The sequence below is a fragment of the Dendrobates tinctorius genome, unplaced genomic scaffold, assembly GCF_039654945.1.
Source record: "Dendrobates tinctorius isolate UK_male_01 unplaced genomic scaffold, ASM3965494v1 ptg000233l, whole genome shotgun sequence".
NCBI lineage: Eukaryota > Metazoa > Chordata > Amphibia > Anura > Dendrobatidae > Dendrobates > Dendrobates tinctorius.
In genome coordinates, this window is record NW_027361900.1 from 207,640 (window position 1) to 231,996 (window position 24,357).

General features: G+C 47.1%; 1 protein-coding gene across 1 annotated transcript; it reads left to right on the top strand.

Annotated features, from left to right (window-relative positions):
- The first annotated feature begins 457 nt into the window (after positions 1-457).
- Positions 458-23,996, top strand: LOC141060238 (uncharacterized). Its single transcript, XM_073556469.1, has 4 exons — positions 458-464; positions 16,180-16,277; positions 16,476-16,566; positions 23,002-23,996. The coding sequence occupies exons 1-4, from the start codon at positions 458-460 to the stop codon at positions 23,937-23,939; spliced, it is 1,134 nt and encodes a 377-aa protein (XP_073412570.1). The 3' UTR covers positions 23,940-23,996.
- Positions 23,997-24,357: the final 361 nt, after the last annotated feature.

Sequence of the window (24,357 nt, forward strand, 5' to 3'; positions counted from 1 at the left end):
TACAGGGTTTAGTGTTGTTCCCTGACATCTACTAATAAAACCTATATATTTAGGCCACAGACAACAAGCAGTTTCCTCCTCGGAGTCGGCAGCTGAACACGTTCCTCATAGACTCATCTTCCATAACGCTAATTCTCCTCTCATTACCGACACTGGAATCGGCATTAGCAATACTGCAGGAGATATTCATTACACGCGACATGAGAAATAACTCCTTCATGATGAGGACGACATCTTCATCTTCTACTGCGGCTCTAGAGACAGATTTGGCCAGAGTCGGTCACTGCCTCCATCCCCACCGGCCGTCTATATGAAGGTTTCCCGTCTTCCCCGCACTGGAATCTTCTCTCACGTTAGATCTCAGCTCTGAGTCACACACAGAAGTTTGAGGCTTTTAGAAAAGATTTTTTGTTTCCACAATCACAACGGCCAGAAATAATCTGATCCCAAAGTTTCCATGTACAGTGATTTATGGGGTTTATTTCTGACCTTAGGCTTTCCTATATTACAAGAAAAACTCCAGAAAAAGCCGATATTAAAATGTTTCTAAAGAAAATTGGCGCCAACAATTCTTGTAAAAATAAAAAAATATGCAAAAAGCAGAAGACACATTTTATAATTTTTAACATGTTAAACATTTATTAAAAAGGAATGAATCTTTTTGGACCCCAGAACATAGATGTACACCGCAGGGACGGCACAGATGAGGCTTCAACAAAACTACTTGCTGCTGTGAAAAGCAAACATGGCATCTAAGAAGGTGTGACAGAGTTTGGCTGAATGCCCCCCGCCCCCAAGTACTCGATAGTATGGGGCGGCCTAGTTACTGCGATACTTACATGCCTAATAATGGGGTCTGGGCTGCAATGTATGAAGGTCTATTAGGCCGGGCCAGAGGCAGTGTCCAATAAGTTACCTTATAACGCCCCCATACACATTAGACTAAAGTTCCATGAAAGCACTGATTTCGGGGGGTTTGGCCGACCATATAATGTATTTGGGGGCCTCCCGACAGATGATGTCAGGGCAGAGAAGGATCTGGCATCCTGAATTTCAGAGGATAATCCGTCTGTTCTTCCTGTAGATAATCCTCCTCTAGAGGAGTCTGGAGGCGACTCTCTCATACAGACCACAGGAAAGCTGGAATATTTGTGTGTATGGGGGAGTCGGGAGAGATCGCCGTCTGCCAAATGACCGTTCAGCCAACTCTGATCTCATGTGTATGGGGCCGTTAGTATTACACTGACAGGCAGTGATGATACACGGCACTACAGTAGTACAGGGCATCACCGGAGCCATCAGAGGCTTGTATGTTGTATGATCGCACTGATCAGAGGGGTTTAAAAAAGGTTTAAAGTGAAAAAAAAAAAATCACAGCTTCAGCAACAAGAAATATCCATCACTATATGGAAAGCAGAGTCACTGCACAATGTTAGTTACGTCACGTCCATAACTACTTTATTATACTCTATTATCCTGTACACAGTGGAGTAGATAGAAATCACAGATCCCACAGCAATAGCTGGAATTGGACCCTCCAACGCAAAGAAAAAAAAAACTCTATCTATGTACACTGTTAAAAAAAATAAAGGGAACAATTAAACAACAGAATATAACTCCAAGTAAATCAAACTTCTGTGAAATCAAACTGTCCACTTAGGAAGCAACACTGACTGACAATCAATTTCACATGCTGTTGTGCAAATGGAATAGACAACAGATGGAAATTATTGGCAATTATCAAGACACCCTCAATAAAGGAGCGGTTCTGCAGGTGGGTACCACAGACCACATCTCAGTACCAATGCTTTCTGGCTGATGTTTCGGTCACTTTTGAATGTTGGTTGTGCTTTCACACTCATGATAACATGACACGGACTCTACAACCCACACAAGTGGCTCAGGTAGTGCAGCTCATCCAGGATGGCACATCAATGTGAGCTGTGGCAAGAAAGTTTGCTGTGTCTGTCAGCGTAGTGTCCAGAGGCTGGAGGTGATACCAGGAGATGTGGAGGGGGCTGTAGGAGGGCAACAACCCAGCAGCAGGACTGCTACCTCCACCTTTGTGCAAGTAGGAACAGGAGGAGCACTGCCAGAGCCCTGCAAAATGATCTTCAGCAGGCCACAAATGTTCATGTGTCTGCACAAATGGTTAAAAACTGACTCCATTAGGATGGTCTGAGGGCCTGACGTCCACAGATGGGGGTTGTGCTCACAGCCCAACACTGTACAGGATGCTTGGCATTTGCCACAGAACACCAGGATTTGCAAATTCACCACTGGCGCCCTGTGCTCTTCAGCGATGAAAGCAGGTTCACACTGAGCACATGTGACAGACGTGACAGAGTCTGGAGACGCCATGGAGAGCGATCTGCTGCCTGCAGCATCCTTCAGCATGACCGGTTTGGCAGTGGTCAGTAATGGTGTGGGGTGGCATTTCTTTGGAGGCCGCACAATGTTGGGCTGTGAGCACAACCCCCATGGAGACACAATTGTGCCTTTACCTGGAGATAAATTCCCAGTGGGGGCAATTTCCAAAATGCAATAACTTAAGTGGGGAATTCAGCTCTTTTCGCACTTAAGGGATCTGTATATGGAGTCTACAAACTACAGTGGGGAAAATAAGGATTTGTTACGCTGACAATTTTGGGGTAAAGTCACATTTTTGTGAGGGAAAAAAGTAAAATTGTAATTTTTTCCTTCCACATTGCTTAAATTCCTGTCACACTGTCCAAATTCAGATATTGTCCTGTCAGAAAGGAGAATACAGGGAGAGAAAGGGTTAATAGGACTCACAGGAGGAACCGGCCCAGAAAGCAGAAGATCCAGGAGTGTCCGCCACATATATGACTGCTCTGTGCACACAGGACCTGTGATGAGGTCACAGGAGGGGAGGAGTCAGGGGTCACATGATCAGGGGCCTCAGTGTGTGCAGGACTCAGTGTGCTGGAGCGCTCCCGATAATCAGCTGCGTGTGTCGCGCTGTGTGATAGTCACAGCACCTGCATGGAGGGCGACACACGCAGCTGATTATCGGGAGCGCTCCAGGGATCCGGGGTCCCGATGCAGCTATTCGGTAAGCGATATTAGCCAATAACAACTTCTCCGACGATATTCGCTCATCTCTAGTAATAACAGCTCAAAGAAATTCACCAAACTTTTCATTAAGTTTAATAGCAAGACCCTATTAAATATTGAGCACCAGCGGGATGAAGCATTGACAGCGGCATGTAAAAGTGTGGGCGCCCCGGGTCAAAATGACCGTTATTGTGAGCAGTAGTAAGATGAAGATGAAATGATCTCTAAAAGGCCGAACCTCTAAGATGACACATGGCCTTTGTATTTTAGGCAAAAATAATAATAAAAATATATATATAGACTTTTTTACAATTTCATAATTGCAAAAAGGAAAAAGGGGCGATGCAAAACTTTGGGCACCCTTGGAGATTTGTGTACTGAGATAATTTTGACCAAGATTTCACACCTTAATTAGCTTGTTAGGGTTATGGTGAGATCACATGGTGACCAGGAGCTACAGTCTGAGGAAAGGGCTAAAAAGCCTTCACTAGACCCCTGTACAGCTGTATAATGAGGCCCAGGCTTTATAGTGAAGGAACAGGAGTGAGGGCCTGTTCCCAGGAGCTACAGTCTGAGGAAAGAGCTAAAAAGCCTTCACTAGACCCCTGTACAGCTGTATAATGAGGCCCAGGCTTTATAGTGAAGGGACAGGAGTGAGGGTCTGTGCCCAGGAGCTACAGTCTGAGGAAAGGGCTAAAAAGCCTTCACTAGACCCCTGTACAGCTGTATAATGAGGCCCAGGCTTTATAGTGAAGGGACAGGAGTCAGGGCCTGTTCCCAGGAGCTACAGTCTGAGGAAAGAGCTAAAAAGCCTTCACTAGACCCCTGTACAGCTGTATAATGAGGCCCAGGCTTTATAGTGAAGGGACAGGAGTGAGGGCCTGTTCCCAGGAGCTACAGTCTGAGGAATGGGCTAAAAAGCCTTCACTAGACCCATGTACAGCTGTATAATGAGACCCAGGCTTTATAGTGAAGGGACAGGAGTCAGGGCCTGTTCCCAGGAGCTACAGTCTGAGGAAAGGGCTAAAAAGCCTTCACTAGACCCCTGTACAGCTGTATAATGAGGCCCAGGCTTTATAGTGAAGGGACAGGAGTCAGGGCCTGTTCCCAGGAGCTACAGTCTGAGGAATGGGCTAAAAAGCCTTCACTAGACCCCTGTACAGCTGTATAATGAGGCCCAGGCTTTATAGTGAAGGGACAGGAGTGAGGGACTGTTCCCAGGAGCTACAGTCTGAGGAAAGGGTTAAAAAGCCTTCAATAGACCCCTGTACAGCTGTATAATGAGGCCCAGGCTTTATAGTGAAGGGACAGGAGTCAGGGCCTGTTCCCAGGAGCTACAGTCTGAGGAAAGGGCTAAAAAGCCTTCACTAGACCCCTGTACAGCTGTATAATGAGGCCCAGGCTTTATAGTGAAGGGACAGGAGTGAGGGACTGTTCCCAGGAGCTACAGTCTGAGGAAAGGGCTAAAAAGCCTTCACTACACCCCTGTACAGCTGTATAATGAGGCCCAGGCTTTATAGTGAAGGGACAGGAGTCAGGGCCTGTTCCCAGGAGCTACAGTCTGAGGAAAGGGCTAAAAAGCCTTCACTAGACCCCTGTACAGCTGTATAATGAGGCCCAGGCTTTATAGTGAAGGGACAGGAGTGAGGGTCTGTTCCCAGGAGCTACAGTCTGAGGAAAGGGCTAAAAAGCCTTCACTAGACCCCTGTACAGCTGTATAATGAGGCCCAGGCTTTATAGTGAAGGGACAGGAGTCAGGGCCTGTTCCCAGGAGCTACAGTCTGAGGAAAGGGCTAAAAAGCCTTCACTAGACCCCTGTACAGCTGTATAATGAGGCCCAGGCTTTATAGTGAAGGGACAGGAGTCAGGGCCTGTTCCCAGGAGCTGCAGTCTGAGGAAAGGGCTAAAAAGCCTTCACTAGACCCCTGTACAGCTGTATAATGAGGCCCAGGCTTTATAGTGAAGGGACAGGAGTGAGGGACTGTTCCCAGGAGCTACAGTCTGAGGAAAGGGCTAAAAAGCCTTCACTACACCCCTGTACAGCTGTATAATGAGGCCCAGGCTTTATAGTGAAGGGACAGGAGTGAGGGCCTGTTCCCAGGAGCTACAGTCTGAGGAAAGGGCTAAAAAGCCTTCACTAGACCCCTGTACAGCTGTATAATGAGGCCCAGGCTTTATAGTGAAGGGACAGGAGTGAGGGTCTGTTCCCAGGAGCTACAGTCTGAGGAAAGGGCTAAAAAGCCTTCACTAGACCCCTGTACAGCTGTAAAATGAGGCCCAGGCTTTATAGTGAAGGGACAGGAGTCAGGGCCTGTTCCCAGGAGCTACAGTCTGAGGAAAGGGCTAAAAAGCCTTCACTAGACCCCTGTACAGCTGTATAATGAGGCCCAGGCTTTATAGTGAAGGGACAGGAGTGAGGGACTGTTCCCAGGAGCTACAGTCTGAGGAAAGGGCTAAAAAGCCTTCAATAGACCCCTGTACAGCTGTATAATGAGGCCCAGGCTTTATAGTGAAGGGACAGGAGTCAGGGCCTGTTCCCAGGAGCTACAGTCTGAGGAAAGGGCTAAAAAGCCTTCACTAGACCCCTGTACAGCTGTATAATGAGGCCCAGGCTTTATAGTGAAGGGACAGGAGTGAGGGACTGTTCCCAGGAGCTACAGTCTGAGGAAAGGGCTAAAAAGCCTTCACTACACCCCTGTACAGCTGTATAATGAGGCCCAGGCTTTATAGTGAAGGGACAGGAGTGAGGGCCTGTTCCCAGGAGCTACAGTCTGAGGAAAGGGCTAAAAAGCCTTCACTAGACCCCTGTACAGCTGTATAATGAGGCCCAGGCTTTATAGTGAAGGGACAGGAGTGAGGGTCTGTTCCCAGGAGCTACAGTCTGAGGAAAGGGCTAAAAAGCCTTCACTAGACCCCTGTACAGCTGTATAATGAGGCCCAGGCTTTATAGTGAAGGGACAGGAGTCAGGGCCTGTTCCCAGGAGCTACAGTCTGAGGAAAGGGCTAAAAAGCCTTCACTAGACCCCTGTACAGCTGTATAATGAGGCCCAGGCTTTATAGTGAAGGGACAGGAGTCAGGGCCTGTTCCCAGGAGCTGCAGTCTGAGGAAAGGGCTAAAAAGCCTTCACTAGACCCCTGTACAGCTGTATAATGAGGCCCAGGCTTTATAGTGAAGGGACAGGAGTGAGGGACTGTTCCCAGGAGCTACAGTCTGAGGAAAGGGCTAAAAAGCCTTCACTACACCCCTGTACAGCTGTATAATGAGGCCCAGGCTTTATAGTGAAGGGACAGGAGTGAGGGCCTGTTCCCAGGAGCTACAGTCTGAGGAAAGGGCTAAAAAGCCTTCACTAGACCCCTGTACAGCTGTATAATGAGGCCCAGGCTTTATAGTGAAGGGACAGGAGTGAGGGTCTGTTCCCAGGAGCTACAGTCTGAGGAAAGGGCTAAAAAGCCTTCACTAGACCCCTGTACAGCTGTATAATGAGGCCCAGGCTTAATAGTGAAGGGACAGGAGTCAGGGCCTGTTCCCAGGAGCTACAGTCTGAGGAAAGGGCTAAAAAGCCTTCACTAGACCCCTGTACAGCTGTATAATGAGGCCCAGGCTTTATAGTGAAGGGACAGGAGTCAGGGCCTGTTCCCAGGAGCTGCAGTCTGAGGAAAGGGCTAAAAAGCCTTCACTAGACCCCTGTACAGCTGTATAATGAGGCCCAGGCTTTATAGTGAAGGGACAGGAGTCAGGGCCTGTTCCCAGGAGCTACAGTCTGAGGAAAGGGCTAAAAAGCCTTCACTAGACCCCTGTACAGCTGTATAATGAGGCCCAGGCTTTATAGTGAAGGGACAGGAGTGAGGGCCTGTTCCCAGGAGCTACAGTCTGAGGAAAGGGCTAAAAAGCCTTCACTAGACCCCTGTACAGCTGTATAATGAGGCCCAGGCTTTATAGTGAAGGGACAGGAGTCAGGGCCTGTTCCCAGGAGCTACAGTCTGAGGAAAGGGCTAAAAAGCCTTCACTAGACCCCTGTACAGCTGTATAATGAGGCCCAGGCTTTATAGTGAAGGGACAGGAGTGAGGGACTGTTCCCAGGAGCTACAGTCTGAGGAAAGGGCTAAAAAGCCTTCACTACACCCCTGTACAGCTGTATAATGAGGCCCAGGCTTTATAGTGAAGGGACAGGAGTGAGGGCCTGTTCCCAGGAGCTACAGTCTGAGGAAAGGGCTAAAAAGCCTTCACTAGACCCCTGTACAGCTGTATAATGAGGCCCAGGCTTTATAGTGAAGGGACAGGAGTCAGGGCCTGTTCCCAGGAGCTACAGTCTGAGGAAAGGGCTAAAAAGCCTTCACTACACCCCTGTACAGCTGTATAATGAGGCCCAGGCTTTATAGTGAAGGGACAGGAGTGAGGGCCTGTTCCCAGGAGCTACAGTCTGAGGAAAGGGCTAAAAAGCCTTCACTAGACCCCTGTACAGCTGTATAATGAGGCCCAGGCTTTATAGTGAAGGGACAGGAGTGAGGGTCTGTTCCCAGGAGCTACAGTCTGAGGAAAGGGTTAAAAAGCCTTCACTACACCCCTGTACAGCTGTATAATGAGGCCCAGGCTTTATAGTGAAGGGACAGGAGTCAGGGCCTGTTCCCAGGAGCTACAGTCTGAGGAAAGGGCTAAAAAGCCTTCACTAGACCCCTGTACAGCTGTATAATGAGGCCCAGGCTTTATAGTGAAGGGACAGGAGACAGGGCCTGTTCCCAGGAGCTACAGTCTGAGGAAAGGGCTAAAAAGCCTTCTCTAGACCCCTGTACAGCTGTATAATGAGGCACAGGCTTTATAGTGAAGGGACAGGAGTCAGGGCCTGTTCCCAGGAGCTACAGTCTGAGGAAAGGGCTAAAAAGCCTTCACTAGACCCCTGTACAGCTGTATAATGAGGCCCAGGCTTTATAGTGAAGGGACAGGAGTCAGGGCCTGTTCCCAGGAGCTACAGTCTGAGGAAAGGGCTAAAAAGCCTTCACTAGACCCCTGTACAGCTGTATAATGAGGCCCAGGCTTTATAGTGAAGGGACAGGAGTGAGGGTCTGTTCCCAGGAGCTACAGTCTGAGGAAAGGGCTAAAAAGCCTTCACTAGACCCCTGTACAGCTGTATAATGAGGCCCAGGCTTTATAGTGAAGGGACAGGAGTGAAGGCCTGTGCCCAGGAGCTACAGTCTGAGGAAAGGGCTAAAAAGCCTTCACTAGACCCCTGTACAGCTGTATAATGAGGCCCAGGCTTTATAGTGAAGGGACAGGAGTGAGGGACTGTTCCCAGGAGCTACAGTCTGAGGAAAGGGCTAAAAAGCCTTCACTACACCCCTGTACAGCTGTATAATGAGGCCCAGGCTTTATAGTGAAGGGACAGGAGTCAGGGCCTGTTCCCAGGAGCTACAGTCTGAGGAAAGGGCTAAAAAGCCTTCACTAGACCCCTGTACAGCTGTATAATGAGGCCCAGGCTTTATAGTGAAGGGACAGGAGTCAGGGCCTGTTCCCAGGAGCTGCAGTCTGAGGAAAGGGCTAAAAAGCCTTCACTAGACCCCTGTACAGCTGTATAATGAGGCCCAGGCTTTATAGTGAAGGGACAGGAGTGAGGGACTGTTCCCAGGAGCTGCAGTCTGAGGAAAGGGCTAAAAAGCCTTCACTACACCCCTGTACAGCTGTATAATGAGGCCCAGGCTTTATAGTGAAGGGACAGGAGTGAGGGCCTGTGCCCAGGAGCTACAGTCTGAGGAAAGGGCTAAAAAGCCTTCACTAGACCCCTGTACAGCTGTATAATGAGGCCCAGGCTTTATAGTGAAGGGACAGGAGTGAGAAAAGTGGGGAAAGGAGCCAGAAGAGCCGGACTGCCCATCACTAACCTGCAGAGCCGCACTCCACATATATGGCTGCTCTGTGCACAGGACCTGTGATGAGGTCACAGGAGGGGAGGAGTCAGGGGTCACATGATCTCCGGAGTGGAGACCTCCATGGAGCCTTCTCCTCAGTCAGTGACATTCCCGCCATTATTCGCCCCTCACTACTGGCACAATTACCCCGCGCCGCCTTCTCTACACAGTGTTATGTGTGGAATGTAACGTGTGATTTCTCTGGAGGGAAATAGACCCCACACAGGAGGGAATTCTCACCAGTTACCGGCCGTCTACTATATGGCGCCATATGATTGTGCTATCGACTCCACACCAGGAGCTAAAATGCCCAAATCTCTAATGTAACCGCTATAAGAGAAGATATAACAAATTTCCCCTAAACTCACACAGCGGAGGAGGCCTCACTTGGAGCAATGTGACTCGCGCACAGAAAATCTATTCCCGGTTCTGTGATAAGTTATCGGCCGACAGGAAGAAGAAAGGTCTGAATTACAGCCCAGACTGGAGGAGAAACTGCAGGAGTCAGAATTGGCCAATCAGCGCTCTTCACCCCTATACTTATCTACACAAATACAAGATATGAAATGACAATTAGACGCCATTCTCACCACCAGAACGGAGAGGCGCTAACTTGGAGTAAAGCCGCGTTTTATCACCATGCCAATAAGCCTAATAAGATGCCGCTCGTAAGCTCAGAATGAGAGAGTCCCTGCATATAATCTCCTCTATAAAAGACCCTAAGGGTCAGACCTCAGCCCACCCCGATGTCATGTATAGCACTTATAATGAATACTCCCAGAGTTTGTATTCGCCCCACAATCACCCCCCTCACTACTGGAGTCATTCCTTCACACACTACATCTACCTAACCTGACTGAGTCCGCGGCACAACAACTCCATTTACACATCTCTGAGGAGGAAATAGTTTCAACATTCAAAAAACTAAAAAGAGGAAAGTCCCCGGGACCGGATGGTCTTACAGCAATATATTATAAAAAATGCAGCGATGTGCTGACACCACATATAAAAACCTCTGTAATTCACTACTAAATGGCTCACAGCTGCCCCCTGAGCTCTACGTGGCGCATGTAACCGTAATCCCTAATCCTAAGAAAGATCATCTCACCACAAATTATAGACCTATATCCCTCTTATACATTGACTTCAAAATCTTTACATCCATTGTGACAGGATCAATAAAATCCTCCCTCACCTCATCCATCGGGGTCAGGTTGGTTTTATACCAGCGCGACAGGCCCCAGATAATATTAGGAGAGGGTTAAATATTATTCATACAACCTACAGCGAAAGCGACTTCTCCTGCTTGCATTAGATATTGAGACGGCTTTCGATTCGGTGTCCTGGACATATCTCTTTACGGTTCTATCGGAAGTCGGATTCTCCCCTAAACTTATAAAGTGCCTCCAATTGTTATATGATAGCCCTATCGCTTATGTAAAACTCCCGTCACCACATCCCCCTCCAATTAATATTCAGAGGGTACCAGGCAGGGCTGTCCTCTATCTCCGGATCTTTTTGCACTTGCAATGGAACCCATTGTGGAAGCAATAAGGAGAGATCAGAATATCCTGGGCCCTGAGAATATGGGAGACCACTATAAAGTCAGCCTCTTTACGGATGATCTCCTGCTAACATTAATACGTCCCCACACTACACTCCCTCACTTGTTTTCCCTCCTTCACGAATTTGAGAAGATCTCAGGGTTAAAGATTAACATTGATAAATCCGAAGCATTATTTGTAAATTTTCCTAAGAGCAAACTAATATAGCCTCCCATTTTGGGTTTATACACAAAGAACATTATCTAACATATCTGGGTATCAACTTAACAACCAACAGGTCACCTCTGTTTAGGTGGAATTACACTCCACTGATCCAAAACTTCCAGAGGGACCTGGATAGATGGGCTTCCTCAAAGTTATCCTGGCTCGGCAGAATACAGGCATTAAAAATGGTGTCACTGCCTCGCTTCTTATATATATTTAGGTCCCTCCCAATTATGGTACCAGCCAGAACGTTCACTCAGTTACACTCTATGATGTCTAAGTTTCTTTGGCTTGGAAAACAACCCAGAATTGTGCAAAAACTTATGTTCGGTCACAGAAAAGAAGGGGGTTTATCCCTCCCTAATTTTACACTTTATTACAAGTCGGCACAGATTGCTCCATTAATAAGTGCGTGTTCATATCCCAATAGTCCGAGATGGGTTATTCTGGAATCATTTCTCTCCAAACCATTCTCTTTATCAGGCCTAATGTGGACCACAGACCGACTTCCACGGGGGTTAATGAATGTGGCTCCTTTTACAGTCCACTCGTTGCTTCTTTGGAGGAAAGTTTAAATATAACTTACAATCAAGCCCTTCTCCCCTGACAGCTATATTACAAAACCCCATGTTCCCACCAGGCCTTGAGCCACAAATGTTTTCTTGGTGGAAGCTGAAAGGTATTCATATACTTAAACATTTGTGTTCCCCATTTAATATCTTACTTGACAGACAGGAATTTGTTCAAACATTTGAACCTCCAGCTAGGGAGGTAATGCGACTGAACCAGATCTTCCACTTTGCAAAGCAGATCCTCCCGAGCGGTACTACTCTCAGGGCGAGTTTTGAAAATTAATGTCTAAATGACCCTTTGGGCAGGGGAACGATCTTTCATTGATCTACTGTGCTATAAATTCCCCACAAGATGATAAAAAATTTGAAGTATATGTTACAGTGGGAGGAGGATCTGGGGTTTGAACAGTCAATTGATGAATGGTATCGTAGCTATGACACCCTATCATGAGGCAGTCACCAGACTTCCCTTGTGGAGACCTCCTTAAAACTATTGCACAGAGTCTATTATGTACAGGAAAAAATTCACAGCATTTTTCCTAAAATCTTGGGAGACTGTATTAGGGGCTGTGGAATATCTGGTGACATGAGACATATTTGGTGGTCTTGTATGGTGGTTTCTGGGCTTTGGGAGAAGGTGAAGCATCTGATAGCACAGATGTATGGTGGACCGGTTGTTCTGGAACCTTCTACCCTTTTACTGGGAACCAGGCCTTCCCGGCTTCCAGAAAGCTTTCAGAAGCTAGTAAACTACTTATGTATGGCCACTAAAATCCACATTGCGGCAAAGTGGAAGTCGCCCTCACTGCCAATATCTATGGTGAAAGAGAAGATGAACGACATTATGTTATTCTCATTTGTGGCCCCAGCGTTTCTTGTAGAATAAATCCCTTTCTCACACAGTCCTGTAGTAATGACTTTGTTCTCACGTTTTGTAGGAGGGTTCGTCTGACTCCATCTTATGTTATCAGTATAAGTGCGAGAGATGAGAGACCGACGACCGCAGTTTTACCGTGTGTGTCCGGCGTCTGTTCTACAGTGTGAGATATGTGGGGTCTGTGACCGAAGCTGGGGGTATACGGGTGTATACAGCATACACAGAGGGGTCTGTGACCGAAGCTGGGGGTGTACGGGTGTATACAGCATACACAGAGGGGTCTGTGACCGAAGCTGGGGGTATACGGGTGTATACAGCATACACAGAGGGGTCTGTGACCGAAGCTGGGGGTATACGGGTGTATATAGCATACACAGGGGTCTGCGACCAAAGCTGGGGGTATACGGATGTATACAGTGTACACAGGGATCTGTGACCGAAGCTGGGGGTATACGGGTGTATACAGCGTACACAGGTGTCTGCGTCCAAAGCTGGGGGTATACAGGTGTATACAGCGTACACAGAGGAGTCTGTGACCGAAGCTGGGGGTATACGGGTGTATACAGCATACACAGAGGGGTCTGTGACCGAAGCTGGGGGTATACGGGTGTATACAGCGTACACAGAGGAGTCTGTGACCGAAGCTGGGGGTATACGGGTGTATACAGCATACACAGAGGGGTCTGTGACCGAAGCTGGGGGTATACGGGTGTATACAGCGTACACGGGGGGGTCTGTGACCGAAGCTGGGGGTATAAGGGTGTATACAGCATACACACAGGGGTCTGTTACCGAAGCTGGGGGTATACAGGTGTATACAGTGTACACAGGGGTCTGCGACCGAAACGGGGGGTATGCGGGTGTATACAGCGTACACAGAGGGGTCTGCGACCGAAGCTGGGGGTATACAGGTGAATACAGTATGCACAGGGGTCTGCGACCAAAACTGTGGATAAACAGGTGTATACAGTGAACACAGGGGTCTGTGACCGAAGCTTGGGGTATACGGGTGTATACAGTGTGAGAGACGCAGGGTCTGTGACTGAAGCTTGGGGTATACAGGTGTATACAGAGGGGTCCACACAAACACGGCTCCGCTCCGTACACCTTGTTCACACGCGGCTCCGCTCCGCACACCTCGTACACACACGGCTCCGCTCCGTACACCTCGTACACACACGGCTCCGCTCCGTACACCTCGTACACACACGCCTCCGCTCCGTACACCTCGTACACACACGTCTCCGCTCCGTACACCTCGTACACACACGGCTCTGCTCCGTACACCTCGTACACACAGGGCTCCGCTCCGTACACCTCGTACACACACGGCTCCGCTCCGTACACCATGTACACACACGGCTCCGTACACCTCGTACACACACGTCTCCGCTCCGCACACCTCGTACACACACGGCTCCGCTCCGTACACCTCGTACACACACGGCTCCGCTCCGTACACCTCGTACACACACGGCTCCACTCCGTACACCTCGTTCACACACGGCTCTGCTCCGTACACCTCGTACACACAGGGCTCCGCTCCGTACACCTCGTACACACACGGCTCCGCTCCGTACACCTCGTACACACACGGCTCCGCTCCGTACACCTCGTACACACACGGCTCTGCTCCGTACACCTCGTACACACAGGGCTCCGCTCCGTACACCTCGTACACACACGGCTCCGCTCCGTACACCTCGTACACACACGGCTCCGCTCCGTACACCTCGTACACACACGGCTCTGCTCCGTACACCTCGTACACACAGGGCTCCGCTCCGTACACCTCGTACACACACGGCTCCGCTCCGTACACCATGTACACACACGGCTCCGTACACCTCGTACACACACGTCTCCGCTCCGTACACCTCGTACACACACGGCTCCGCTCCGTACACCTCGTACACACACGGCTCCACTCCGTACACCTCGTTCACACACGGCTCTGCTCCGTACACCTCGTACACACACGGCTCTGCTCCGTACACCTCGTACACACAGGGCTCCGCTCCGTACACCTCGTACACACACGGCTCCGCTCCGTACACCATGTACACACACGGCTCCGTACACCTCGTACACACACGTCTCCGCTCCGTACACCTCGTACACACACGTCTCCGCTCCGTACACCTCGTACACACACGGCTCCACTCCGTACACCTCGTTCACACACGGCTCTGCTCCGTACACCTCGTACACACAGGGCTCCGCTCCGTACACCTCGTACACACACGGCTCCGCTCCGTACACCTCGTACACACACGGCTCCGCTCCGTACACCTCGTACACACACGGCTCTGCTCCGTACACCTCGTACACACAGGGCTCCGCTCCGTACACCTCGTACACACAGGGCTCCGCTCCGCACACCTCGTACACACGCGGCTCCGCTCCGTACACCTCGTACACACACGGCTCCGCTCCGTACACCTCGTACACACACGGCTCCGCTCCGTACACCTCGTACACACACGTCTCCGCTCCGCACACCTCGTACACACGCGGCTCCGCTCCGTACACCTCGTACACACACGGCTCCGCTCCGTACACCTCGTACACACCGTACACACACGGCTCCGCTCCGTACACCTCGTACACACGCGGCTCCGCTCCGTACACCTCGTACACACGCGGCTCCGCTCCGTGCACCTCGTACACACACGGCTCCGCTCCGTGCACCTCGTACACACGCGGCTCTGCTACATCCACCCTGTAAACCCCTCCTGACCCCACACAGAAACTTCCCCTCATCCAGCACCATGACAACCAGCACAGCAGAGTCCTGCACACACTGAGGCCCCTGATCATGTGACCCCTGACTCCTCCCCTCCTGTGACCTCATCACAGGTCCTGTGCACAGAGCAGCTGTAGAAATCTCCGGCCTCGGGGGTCTCACCAGACTTCGCTCTTTTCTTGCAGGGGCCGCAGTGGATTTCATCCTGGACCCATAGAGCTGAATAGAGGAGCGATGTTCCTTCACTCTGATGGGAATTGATGGTGACGTTGATGAGTCTATGAGGAACGTGTTCAGCTGCCGACTCCGAGGAGGAAACTGCTTGTTGTCTGTGGCCTAAATATATAGGTTTTATTAGTAGATGTCAGGGGAGAAAACTAAACCCTGTAAGATAATAAATCTCCTCATATGTTTCCCTTATTATCTCCAGTAAGTGTATTATTACACAGGATTCTTATGATGTTACATCGGATCATCTTCTCATTCAGGTCTCTACAATATCGGATCCTCTCAGTGAAGATCTTCTACAGAAGAGAATTTTCCTGATTTACCCACCAAGGATGGATATGGACAGAGACAAGATGGCGGAGAGGATGTTACACCTCACCCTAGAGATCCTCTTCCGTCTCACTGGAGAGGTGAGAGATTCTGATGATGTCACATTACATCATTCTTATCTATGGGAATAACAGATGGACAGAACTGGAGAGGTGAGGACTCTGGGAATGTCTGTAGTGAGATTCATTAATGCGTCTCTCCATAACCAGGATTACACAGTGGTGAAGAAGACCTCTAGTGATCGCTGTCAGGACCCTGTGTCTGAGGGATGGGGAAGACCCCTGAGCCCAATCACAGGGCCTCCACCTCACCCCCTGATCCATGAGGACATCAATGACCAGAAGATCCTAGAACTCATCTACAAGATGATTGAGCTGCTGACTGGAGAGGTGACACTGCTGGGAATGCTGGGACATTATACAGTAACACTATGAAGGGATCGGGGGATGACGGTATCATTGTATGTGTCAGGTTCCTATAAGGTGTCAGGATGTCGCTGTCTATTTCTCCATGGAGGAGTGGGAGTATTTAGAAGGACACAGAGATTTGTACAAGAACGTCATAATGGAGGTTCCCCAGCCCCTCACATCACCAGGTAATAGACAGGACTAAATACACACGGCCTAAAATTATCTGTATGTAGAGAATGAATTCAGTCCCTGTATGTGTTTCCTCCAGATCTATCCAGTAAGAGGACAACACCAGAGAGATGTCCCCGTCCTCTTCTTCCACAGGACTGTAACCAAGAAGATCCCAGTGCTCCTCAGGATCATCAGGTAGATGGAGAGAAGGTGTCAGGAGATCTCCCCTATGATGTGTAGACGGCTGTGAAGGTCTTGTGCTCAGTCTTGTTTTATCCACCAGTATTATATGTTTTATACTTGTGTAATGAGAACGGTGGAGATGGCAGGATTAGAGCTGATCATAGATGGGACTTCTCCATCTGTCGGTGACTCTTACAATATTTGTTTCAGGGTGAAGATCTGACCCATATTAATACTACAGAGACATATGTGAAGGGTGATGACTGGTGTAAAGAGGAGATTCCCACATATGACTACCCAGGTGAGTAGTAACCACTGAATGCAGAGACGTCACAGATTCCTCAGTCACCGGCTGTGGCTGCTTTATCGGTGGTGTAGTCCGGCCGTATTTCCATGATCACCATTTTGCCTCTAGACCACAACATTCTCCTCCACCCAAAACTGTTCAAATGACTTTGATACAGGAAAGATATATAACTTTGTACCGTGTTAGCCAGTAGATAAAAGAATATTTAGAATTGAGAGTCCTCAGTGGTTGATACCTTTTAATGGCTAACTGAAAAGGTGGTAGCACATTGCAAGCTTTCGAGACTCCTCAGGTCTCTTCATCAGGCTAGACTAATGCAACATCTGAAAAATCACATATTTATACACAAAACAGCACAAAAATAACGCAACAGACAAGACAAGTAACATTTAGCAGAATTGTCATAAATATTGGAACACTTTATAGATTAGGAGTGTGAAGGTTTTATTGCCCTCTGATTGGGATCTGGTTCTGTGTTGTGTGATGACCCCAGAAGGTCTGAAGAGCAAATTCCTTAATTGATGTAAAAAGACATAAATCCATGTGACACATTCATTCCTGCACTGAGTGTGTCAAAAGTTGTCATAAATTTATACTCCCAGACCCTCCTGTCTCTCTGAGAGTTGAAGTTACCTTTTAATACAAGTAATTTAATGTCCATCATGCTATGACCGGGGATACAAAAATGTTTTGCCACAGGTAGATCCCTTCTTTTTTCTCTTATTGTGTGGCAATGAGAATTCATCCTTGTTCTCAGTGTTTGCCTGGTCTCTCCCCACATACAGACCCCCCAGATGGACATTTAGTACAAATAATTAAGTACACCCCATTAGATGTGATGCAGCTGAGAGTACCTGGGATCTTGTAGTCCTGATGTGAGTTGGGGATCTTTATCTTGTCCGTGGTCATTATAAATGGACAGGTTTTACATTTTTTCTGGTTGCAAGGAAAGGTTTCTGTAGCTGTTGGAGAGGACAGGGAGCTTCTGACAATGATGCTTCTTAGATTAGGGGGCTGCCTAAAACACAGTAGTGGGGGGTCTGGAAACATGGATTGTAATCGGGCATCTTTTTGTAGTAAAGGTTGTAATTCCCGTGCCGCTCCCTTTAGCACCTTCAGATTTGGGTTGTAGGTGACCACTAGAGGCTCCCGGTTCTTCTCTTCTTTAGCTTTGTAATGTGGCAGGTGATTCCTTGATATTCTGGTGGCTCTTGTAATTTGGTTTTCTATTGTTCTTGGATGGTAGCCCTGACTCAAAAAGGACTTTCTGAGGCGACCGAGGTGTTTGTCTCTATCCATGGGGTTGGAACATGCGTTATATGTTATATATTGTTAACGTATGATATTCCGATCACGCTCAGTAATGCAATACAATGAGTGCGTGGAAAACACTGGACTGCACTCCGATGACACAATGGAGAAGAGTTTGTTCTCCATCTTTTCCTCAGTGTTCTCTGAATCTCTCATCCTAGACAATCGGACCACACTGTGCTGACACTCGGGTCAGATCCTGATCCAAGTGTCAGCTGTACAGTATAATTGGCCGATTCTCTCAGATCAGAGGATATATATGGCCGTCTGCATTGGCCCTTAGAAATCCATGTAGCCGCACGCTCCGGTCCGAGTGCCGGGGGCAGTGCCGGGTGTTGTTTCTCGCATCACACACCCTAGTGTGACCCCGGCCTTAGAATGATTCTTGTACTCAGTGTTTGCAGGGTGCTGTAGCCTTGTGTTTGTATCTAGGGTATGTGCACACAGTTTTTTTTCAGGGGGCAGAGCTGCTTCAGGAAAGTGTCTCCGGTCTTTTACCTGAAGGCGCCATGTCTTTTGTGCCACCGGCGTCTTTTCTCGATAGTTTCTATTATAGTTGCAGGTGACAGAATGTGCTACTTCTATTAATGGCCTCAGTTTCCAAGCACTGAAGCAGATAAAAGACGTAACAGACGGAGCGGGTACAGCAATGTGGTTTTCCATTGCCGTGCACTAAGTTCATGTTTAGCGGCAGGTTTGTGGCGCTTCTTCAATCCGCCTGACAAAGATGTGTGCACATCCCCTTACCTTGGTTCTGCAGCCACAAAATACAGGCATCCCAGCATGAAAACCATCTGTCCAGTCTCTGCTGCTTCTATAAGGAAGGCAAGGCAGCGATAAACTGGTTAATGGGTCACTACACATGGGCCGGTGATGGGTGCTGCCCCCAGACGGGAACTTTAGTGATTTTCACGTATGAAAAAAACTAAATGAATGAAAATCTTCTCCTATACATTACAGTGTTAATCCGCGCAGAGTGTGCACTGGGGCGATCTATGTGGGGTCTGTGATCGGCGCAGGTTCAGAGACTTGTGGAGGGGATTGTGTCTGTGACAACGATAAAAAACGAAAATGTCTCTGATTTTTATTGGGGAGACACAGTCTGCAAAAACATGAGCCTGTGAGCAGCACCATAGACTATAATGGAAGAGAAATAATGAAAACCACAGACAGAACATGGACGTGAGAAACGGCCGTCTGACTGAGACTTTCCTGTCATTCCTGTGCTCCAGCATGTCCACGACCACCGACCAGCCATATACACGTCAGTCAGTGTCCTCTACAGCCTGTTCACACAGGAGGACGCACTTCTCTGTGCACACAGCGACTGGTAATATGTTCTGTGCACGTAGACTGTCCTGTTCTCAGGAGCGCATGTGCTGCTTACCCCGAGCAATGTGCCACCAAGAACCTGGATTTTTAAGCCGTGACTAATAATCATTTTTCCTTCCATCAGGTGATTACTGAGCTATTGAAATGAGCCGATAATCAGGAAGCCGCGCTCTTACAATCCCACATTTCATGATTATCGGCTCATCTAAAGTGGCCATAATTCAGTGGCTGTCAGCCCTGCAGGTCACAACACTAAACGTTGTGATTGTAGGCCGCGGACCTGTATTAGACTATCTAGACAGCAAGATTACAGAGGGTACAAGACGTGGGCCTGTGGTCTTACAAATGCCAGGGCTGAATTTCACTCCCAGTCCGGCCCTGGCTACATGGAAAATAAAGACTCAGCCAGAATAAAGCCTTTTATTAGCAATAAAACTAAACAGTTTTCCTTTTCTATTTAAAAATAACAAACACAGTTATACTCACCTAACGCCTATTTCCACCGAAGACCTCATTCTGTAATAAAAATAAAATACAACAATATACCATACCTGTCTGTTCCTCTGTCCCACGCCGTAATCCATGTCTGGGGGATAATTCGTTTTCAACCTGGACGGTGCCAAGATGCGACCATGCATGCAGAGAACCACTGGTGAATGAGCTGCTGCAAGCGCAACATCATTAACCAGAAGTGACATCATCGAGGTTTCCAGCCAGGCTGAACTGCAGTGACCTCAGGACTGTGGGAAATAGCCAGTGATGAGGTCAGCACAGTTCAAGCTAATTCTCTGTGTTATTGTTAAATAAAAAATGAAAACTGTGTTTTGTTTTATTTCTAATATAAGACTTTATTCTGGCTGTGTCTTTACCATATAACTATAGTATTAATAATGGATAGGTGTCTTATAGACACCTCTCCATTACTAAGCCATGGGCTTGATGTCACCTGACATTACAAGGGTGACATCAACCCCACAAATATGAACTCCACTTGCCACCACTACAGGGAAAGTGGGAAGAGCCGGGCAAAGCACCAGAATTGGCGCATCTAATAGATGTGCCTTTTCTGGGCAGCTGCGGGCTGTTATTTTTAGGCTGGCCCCTTACAAGCCTGAGAATACCATCCCCCAGTTGTCAGCTTTAGCAAGGTTTGTTGTCAAAAATGGGGGGACTCCATGCAGTTTTTTAAATGTGAGGAATACTCCCATCATCCGCTCCTGCTGTTACTGTTCTTAGCAGCAGGTGTAGGTTGATGGGAGTAATAGTCCCAAAAGCCGCCACCTGCTGTCATCATTCTGACTTTAATATAACTCTCATCATTCTCCCTGCCGACAGAGCAGAGGAGAATGATGAGAGCGTCTTCAGCACCTGCCGCCGGTGAACAGCGCTTACTGTAGCGCTTCTTCCCTGCCGGCCGTCCATGTGGTACTGATGCTGCACACAGTTGTCACACATGTGCCACAAGTATTACACACATGGACATCTCCGGTACCGAAAATATCTGGACGTGTGAAACCGGCCTTGTACACAGTTCTCTTTAAATGCCTAATATTTCTTCTTGAAACTCATCTGACAGAAATATTGGACCTTACGATGGTATAGATTGTGAAGTCTCCGAGACCCACACGCTAATTACCCCAGAGAGGTTTCACCACTAGCTGCTCATTTATTACTGATGAAGACTGTGGAGTTTGGTCATTTCAGTAGTTCCTAATCAGGCCCCATTATTAATATCTGACGTGTGTCACTTTATGTGGTGATAAGTTTGGAATTCTTCACAAAGGATAATAGAAAACAAATGAATCTTACAAATTATTTTCCAGCTTCGCACTAATCCCTACATACAATTGTACACTAATGTCTGGGCACATGGAAGTCTTCAGAAGGGAAGGAGCGCCATTTAGCTATTTAGCTCCCCTGATAAAGCCACATGGGTTGCGGCGATACGCGTGGGGTATGATCCTGGGTGTAGCACCCACTTGGTAATAGCTGTATTTTCACTGCGACCTTATCATTGGTTGCTCTGGAGTAATTTTTGTGTGGTACAATTGAATATTGGATTGTGGGCATTGGCCATATTGCTGTTGGCTTATTATGGCCTGTGTGCCCTAACCAGTGAATATTTAGGGACACATGCATGGAATTATTTCATGCAGTGATTGTGCAATATTAGGGCCCTTGGTCTCCATGAGCAGGTTTATGGGGTGGTTGTTGTGATTTATTGCAGTGAGGTTGGACCACATGGTTGATATACAGGTTATTACAGCATAATCTATAAGTGTCATATGCCATACTTCACTGTTATATATTGTGGGATGCTTCATATGTTTTTATTATGTTTTTAATTGTATTGCTGCATCAATAAAACATTGTTTTTGTACTGGTTCAGTGTGCGCTATTTGCAGTGGTTCTTTTTCTTCTCTTCTCATGTTTATTATTCCACTGTTGCTGCACCTAAACCTTCATTTATATATTTGTGATTGGTACAGTTGGTGCGCCCCATTTTTGTTATATATATTTAGCTATTTGAATGCAGATCTAGCTGGAATAGTTTACAGACACAATGTATTGGGAGCACTGTTCATGGTCACCTGGCAGCTCAAAAGATGTCCTCCATGAACATGCTTGGCACTATCTTCTCTACTCTCCATATCCCAAGGATTGCCTTGCTCATCGCCCTTTAACACAATTACATGGATCTGGACTTACACTGGGACCCCTAGGCTTGGACCATGGTGTTACCTGCTATTCTGTGGTGTTAGATGGCAAGAAGAATAGTCAGGTAGCTGGGTCAGAACCAGAAGGACAGAATACAGAATCAGAAGACACAAGAGTAGTCAGTAAACGGGCCACGGTCACAGCAAGAAACAAATACACAAGCCGCAAGCTGAGCACAGAGGACTGAACCAGAGGAGAACAGCGCTGTATCTGGCAGATTCCGGCCATGTGCTTTGCGCTTTAGTAGGGTGTGGTACTTTCCAATTGGCTGAAGTAGGGAGCAGATTACTCCAGCTGGACAGCAGGAACAGATCCCAGATGAGATTGGACACACCATATGCAGAAGCCCTAATATAACTAAATGACAGAAAACCAGAATAGTAGAAATCCCAATAAAGTGATTCCATTTTATAAATTAATTCACTGAGGGTTATAATCCTTAGGAGGAGTGAAGATTTTGACTCCACAGCCACTTTCCGGAAATTAACACGCAGTGGATGTTGGAGAGTGAAAATTACACATTTGCCATTTTATTACCCAGCACATAGTGCCCAGATTGTGCTCCAGGAGACACACATCACAAATTAAGTGGGTTCTTCTCACTGTAGTATTGCTAAATACAGGGATCCTAAATGTTGTTTGCGCACACTGCAAGACTCCGAAGTGAGAGCGGATTTTGCTGGATTGGTTTATGGAAACCTTGTTGCTTTTCAACAGCCTTTGAGCCACTAATAGTGCGGGAACCTCTGTTTTTCCATTGACAGATGATGGACCTGAGTGGGGACTTGTTTTTTGTGAGATGAGAATTGGTATTATTTTCGCCTACATAACATTGATTGGTTTCTTTATATTTGACATTTGGGAGGCAGAATGAACCAACAGTTGAACACCACACACTACTGGTTCATCCAACAAGGTTTTCTATTAGACTGTGAACTGTCATTGTTTTGTAAATTTAAGTTTTTGTTACATAAACTGTCCATAAAAATATCAAGTGAAGTAGAAATGTTCAAAAATATAAAACTCAAGGATATTTTATTAAAAAGTACTATTTTATTATGTTAGCAGATGACTGTACCAGGAGATCAGAGGGACAGCTGACATCTTCAGTTTTTAAATCTGATGATCTTAATATCCTACAAGATACAAATGAAGCGATTGCTATTACTCCAGATATATCATCATCCATTCACAGCAAAGATCTGTCATCTGATCCTATGAAACAGGTCCCATCTTCTGATTCATTACTGACTACTAAGGAAAATCAAAGTCACAAAAGAGGCATTAAAAAACAAACTGCTCCTAACGCAAATCAGTCATTTTCCTGTTCAGAATGTGGGAAATATTTTACATCTAAATCACATTTTGTATACCACCAGAGAATTCACACAGGGGAGAAGCCTTTTTCCTGTTCAGAATGTGGGAAATGTTTTAATCGTAACTCAAAATTGGTTAGGCACCAGGGGACTCACACAGGGGAGAAGCCTTTTTCCTGTTCAGAGTGTGAGAAATATTTTAATCAGAAATCAGACCTTGTTGTTCACCAGAGAATTCACACAGGGCAGAAGCCTTTTTCATGTTCAGAATGTAGGAAATGTTTTAAACAGAAATCAGAGCTTGATAGTCACCAGAGAATTCACACGGGGGAGAAGCCTTTTTCATGTTCAGAATGTAGGAAATGTTTTAAACAGAAATCAGACCTTGTTGTTCACCAGAGAATTCACACAGGGGAGAAGCCTTTTTCATGTTTAGAATGTTTGAAATGTTTTAATCGTAACTCAACATTGGTTAGGCACCAGAGGACTCACACAGGGGAGAAGCCTTTTTCATGTTCAGAATGTGGGAAATGTTTTATCCATAAAGGGAATCTTGTTAGACACCAGAGAACTCACACAGGGGAGAAGCCTTTTTCATGTTCAGAATGTGGGAAATGTTTTAGCCAGAAAGCGCTTCTTGATCGCCATCAGAGCAGTCACACAGGGGAGAAGCCTTTTTTATTTTCTTAATGTGGTAAGTATTTTACTTGGAAATCAACTGTTAATAAACATCAGCGATGTCACATATGGGAGAAGCCTTTTTTGTTCAGAATGTTGAAATCGCTTTAACCAAACCTGGATCTTCTTAAAGGGATTATCTCTTGTTATTCCTCATGTTTGCTGACAAAAGGATAAAATTAAACTTTATTACTTCCAAATGTAAATCTATACCCATAATTCACCCCCTGAAGGTTAGTCAGAAGGTTACTAATAGAAAAAACAAATATCCCACATCTCAGTATATAGGGTGAGGTGACATATGCACACTCACTCTCCAAGCCTCTCTTTTCTACGGGTTTCATCCTCACCAAAGGCGACTCATCAGGAGACTATTTAATATTGACTTATATTCAAGCGGGACTAGATGAAGAAAACCCTAAAATCACGT